The sequence below is a fragment of the Babylonia areolata genome, chromosome 1, assembly GCF_041734735.1.
Source record: "Babylonia areolata isolate BAREFJ2019XMU chromosome 1, ASM4173473v1, whole genome shotgun sequence".
NCBI lineage: Eukaryota > Metazoa > Mollusca > Gastropoda > Neogastropoda > Buccinidae > Babylonia > Babylonia areolata.
Genome location: NC_134876.1, coordinates 54,486,220 through 54,491,219, shown reverse-complemented (window position 1 = coordinate 54,491,219; position 5,000 = coordinate 54,486,220). Strand labels below are relative to the sequence as shown.

The following is a 5,000-nucleotide window of genomic DNA, read 5'->3' as shown; positions in this document are numbered from 1 at the left end:
GGCCCAGCATCATCAGGATCATCCCCCCTCCTCAGTGCAGATGGGAATACCTTGATCACCGAGAAGGAGAAAATTCTCGAACGCTGGGCTGAGCACTTCAACAGTGTCTTAAATCGCCCTTCCTCCATAAATGATGAAGCCATAGACCGTCTCCCACAAGTCCCCATCAACGAAGCACTGGACGATCCGCCAACACTTCTTGAGACCCAGAAAGCAATGCGTCTGCTATCCAGTGGCAAAGCACCTGGCTCAGACTCCATACCAGCAGAGGTCTACAAGGATGGAGGCACTGTGCTGACTGAGAAGCTCCATCAGCTGTACTCACTAATGTGGAAAGAAGAGACGATGCCCCAGGATTTCAAAGGTGCATCTATCATTCACTTGTACAAGCGAAAGGGGAACCGGCAAGTCTGTGATAGCCATCGGGGCATTTCCTTGCTCTCCATCGCAGGCAAGATACTTGCCAGAATCGTACTAAACCGCCACACAGCACACCTTGTCCAAGGTCATTTGCCTGAGAGCCAATGTGGATTCCGGAAAGAGCGCGGAACCACCGACATGGTGTTTGCTGCAAGGCAGCTGCAAGAGAAATGTCAGGAGCAAAATGCTGATCTGTTCTCCACCTATGTCGACCTCACTAAGGCCTTCGACACCGTGAGTAGAGAGGGACTGTGGAAAATCATGGCCAAGTACGGATGCCCTCGGAAATTTATTTCCTTGGTCAGCCAATTCCATGAAGGCATGCAGGCTCGAGTCCAGGACAATGGCGAAACATCTGCTCCTTTTCCTGTCACAAATGGTGTCAAGCAATGCTGCGTCCTGGCTACAACACTGTTCAGCCTTATGTTCTCTGCAATGCTTACTGGTGCCTTCAGAGATGGCGATGTTGGAATCGGCCTAAAGTACCGAACAGATGGCAAGCTGTTTAACCTAAGAAGGCTTCAAGCAAAACCGAAGGTCATGACAGACACCATCAGAGACTTTTTGTTTGCTGATGATTGTGCCCTCAACGCTGGATCTGAAGCTGAAATGCAACTCAGCGTCGACAAGTTTGCCACTGCCAGCAGGAACTTCGGTCTTGCCATCAGCACGAGGAAAACTGAAGTTCTTCATCAGCCAGCCCCAGGGAAACCCCACGTTGAGCCCAACATCACAGTCAACGGTCAGAGACTCAGTGCGGTGGAGCGGTTCACATACCTTGGCAGCACACTGTCACGAAATGCGACCATTGACGATGAACTGAACGTCAGGATTGCAAGAGCAAGCGCAACCTTTGGTAGACTCTATGCAAATGTCTGGTCTTGGTCTTGAGACCAAGCTAAAGGTCTACAGAGCAGTAGTTCTCCCCACACTACTGTACGCCTGCGAAACTTGGACAGTGTGCCAACGACACGCCAAGAAGCTGAACCACTTCCACACAACATGCCTCAGGAAGCTACTGAACATCAAGTGGCAAGACAGAACCCCAGACACGGAGGTGCTTGCAAAAGCCACCCTTCCCAGCATCTTCACCATCCTGATGCAGTCCCAGCGCGCATGCCAGACCATCGGCTGCCCAAAAGGCTCTTCTATGGCGAGCTGCAACAAGGGAAGAGATCACACGGAGGTCAGAAGAAGCGCTTCAGAGATACTCTGAAAGTCTCTCTGAAAGCGTTTGATATCAATCCTGACTCCTGGGAGGAATCTGCAGTGGACCGTGATAAATGGCGCACTGCTGTGCACAAAGGCGTCAAGGTTGTGCGAGGCCAACAGGACTGCTGCAGCTGTTCAGAAGAGGCAGGCCAGAAAGTCACGGGCAGACAAACTCCCTGACAATGATATGCCTGTCTTTGTCTGCCCCAACTGTCAGCGAACATTTCGTGCGCAGATTGGACTATTCAGCCATCTGCGCATTCACAGATAGATTCATGAGCATCCCCCACCACCACCACCACCACCCTCCCCCCATCCCCCAGGTGGATGACAACGATGGTCATCATCGATCTCGATGGACACACACCACAGTGTTAGTGTTAGTGTGTGTGTGTGTGTGTGTGTGTGTGTGTGTGTGTTCAGCTCAGTTCTGTTCAGTTCAGTTATTCGAGGAGGCGTCACAGCGTTCGGACATATACGTTACACCACATTTGCTAAGCAGATGCCTGACCAGCGGCGTAACCCTACGCGCTCAACTGCTCATGAAGTCATGATGTAGTGTCTTCTGACGATGTGGTGTCTTCAACTGCTCATGAAGTCATGATGTAGTGTCTTCTGACGATGTAGTGTCTTCAACTGCTCATGAAGTCATGATGTAGTGTCTTCTGACGAAGAAAAGATACATGGAAAGAAAAATAATAAAATCAGTGGGCGAAAATACGCTATATTGATTAAATCGTTTGGAAGAAAAACCCACGAAGGGAAAGACGTCAGACGAAGTATTTTTGGACAGGAAGACTGCAAAGGCTTCACAACTCAGCAGATTACTGAAGGTAAAAAAGAACAGTCAGACAACATCGCAATTTACCTGGGAGTCTTGAACGTTCGTATTCGGGCGCGTAATTATTCACTATGCGTACGCGTTCTCGCGTTTTTTGTGCACTTTTTTTAATTGATATGTTGGGGGAGTGGGGGGTGGGGGCGTGGGTGTATGTGTGTATGTGTGTGTGTGCTTGTATGCTTTAAAAAATGAAGAGAAGAAAGAGAAATATATGTAATCTTGTAATATATTGGAAAGAAAATGAAACCACAGTTACACGGTTTGGTCATTTTGAATGATATGAAATGAATGGGTTTTTGGATGGATGAATTTAAAGGTGAGAAAGGGAGACAGAGAAATAGACAGACAGACAGACAGACAGAGAGAGGGGGGTGAGAAAGGAAGACAGAGAAATAGACAGAGACACAAAGAGAGAGAGACAGACAGACAGAAAGAGAGAGCAATTAAAGGGTTGGTTATAAAAAAAAAATAAAAAGAAGTAAATGAGAAAGAGAGAGACAGAGAGAAAAATATATCTCATGCATTACAGTTCTGTTAGCACCATACGCGCCTAAAGCCTGGTTTCCGACCGAGAATAGGCTCTATATAAATATCTGTGTCATCATTATCCTCATCATCACACAACATAAGATGCTTCATAACCATGCTGACCACACAGCGTCCAGTTCAAAGATGGTCACAGTGCATGGTCCAGGAATAAATGCACCACGTTTAGTTGTTTGTTTATTTTGCTTCTTTCTTTCTTTCTTTCTTTCTTTCTTTCTTTCTTTCTGTCTCTCTCTCTTTTTTTTTAACTTTTCTGTCGTTGTTATCAACAACCATCTACCTGAAGATCTAGTCATCTACCCCATCCACAGGTAATATGCAGCACCTGTTCAAACGTGTGAGTGTGTGTGTGTGTGTGTGTGTGTGTGTGTGAGAGAGAGAGAGAGAGAGTTTGTGTGTGTGTGTGTGTGTGTGTGTGTGTGTGTGTGTGTGTGCGTGCGTGCGTGCATGCGTGTGTGTGTGTGTGTGTGTGTGTGTGTGTGTGTGTGCAGTGCGTGCATGTGTGAGTATGCACACGTTTTTATATTGATATGCACTTGCATGTATCCTAATTTCTACTGTATATGTGTTTGTGTATGATTTTCCATTTATGTTCGTATCTTGTTATGTACTATCCCCCCCTCCCCCCAATATTCCTTGTGACCCCGGTACACCTTGGTTATAAAGACATATTCTATTCTATTCTATTATATTGTTGTTTTTGTTTTGTGTCATTATCAGGTTTTTACCCTCCAAGCAAACACAAACATCTCATCATTAAGACACGATCTTTTTTTTTCTTTTAGGGTTTTTTTTTTTCTTTACTTTTTTCTTTGACAACAGGACATGTCCTACAAGTGGACCGGGGACCTGCCTCAAGTGGCCCACACCATTCTGCACCAGCACGCCATCCAGGGCGACATCACCTGAGGTGCAGCAAGCCGTCTGGTAAGTCCCTGAATCTTCCATGAGGGCTGCTGGTGTAACAACCACAAACTACCCCCCCCCCCCGGCCCGCCGCCCCCCTCCCCCCCAGCCTCCCACTCCCACCACCAACACCTACTGGCTTTTGCCCCGGGGTCATTCGCTTCTGGACTGCTTCGAATGACCCCCAGTGTCATTTGTTTCCAATTAAAAAAAAATCGCCCTCTTTTCTACGAGAATAATCAAGCTATTGAAAAGGAATGTGGAGGGGGGCGGGGGGAAAGGGCGGTCTGGGCTGGCCCTTTACTGACACCTTCCCCCTCCCCAACCCACACCGCTCCTTTTCCCGCTCATCTGCATTATAACTTAACAGAATCAAACGTTTGGGAACTATTCTAATTTTATATCCTGTATTGGTTCTAACTGTGCTAAATCTATCCCCGGGAAATATTTCAAGGGAGGTTACAATGACACCTGTATCCGCTTTGAGGGGCTGGGAAAGCGAGGGGGTCAGGGGTGGGGAGTGGGGGGGGGGGGTTGACTCGTTCTAATTTACATCCTGGGGGTCAGTTCAGGCTGGTCTACATAGACTCCGAGGTTAATTAATCTGGGCTGGTCGGATTTGACACCGGTGTAAAAGAATACAACGGCGGCGGTACGCTTAGTCTGCTGCACTGAAGGGAACTTTTCAGTGCAATTAGCCTTCCCGCCTTCTCGTCATCCTATGCTAGAAATTACCTCTCTTCTAAGGATCTCTTTGTTTCTGCCATTTTTTTTTCTTTTACTATTGTCTGCTTTTTCACCTTTCCCTGTTCGTGTTTTTTTGTTGTTGTTGTTGTTGTTTTTTTTGGTTTTTTTAAAGCAAGCTGTGTTGTTTGTTGTTTTTTGTTTTGTTTCTGTCTGCAACGTTACCTTGTTTTATTTTCAAAGTAGAGATTTCTACAGACAGCTGTTTTCGTACTGGTGGTGATGAAATCCACTGCAGCAATTTCATTCGTTTTTGTGTGTTGGTTTTGTTTGGTTTGTCTATGTGTTATTGTTGTTGTTATGGAGGCTTGATTAACGTTATTTTTTGCTG

The 5,000-nt window shown here is 46.5% G+C and overlaps 1 protein-coding gene across 1 annotated transcript in view; it reads left to right on the top strand.

Moving 5' to 3' along the window:
• The window catches only part of LOC143292699 (BAI1-associated protein 3-like), a 297,052-nt gene that overhangs the window by 215,041 nt on the left and 77,011 nt on the right, over positions 1-5,000 (top strand). Inside the window, 2 exon segments of the mRNA XM_076603214.1 lie at positions 3,842-3,925; positions 3,927-3,946. Coding sequence (XP_076459329.1) covers positions 3,842-3,925; positions 3,927-3,946 — 104 coding nt within the window.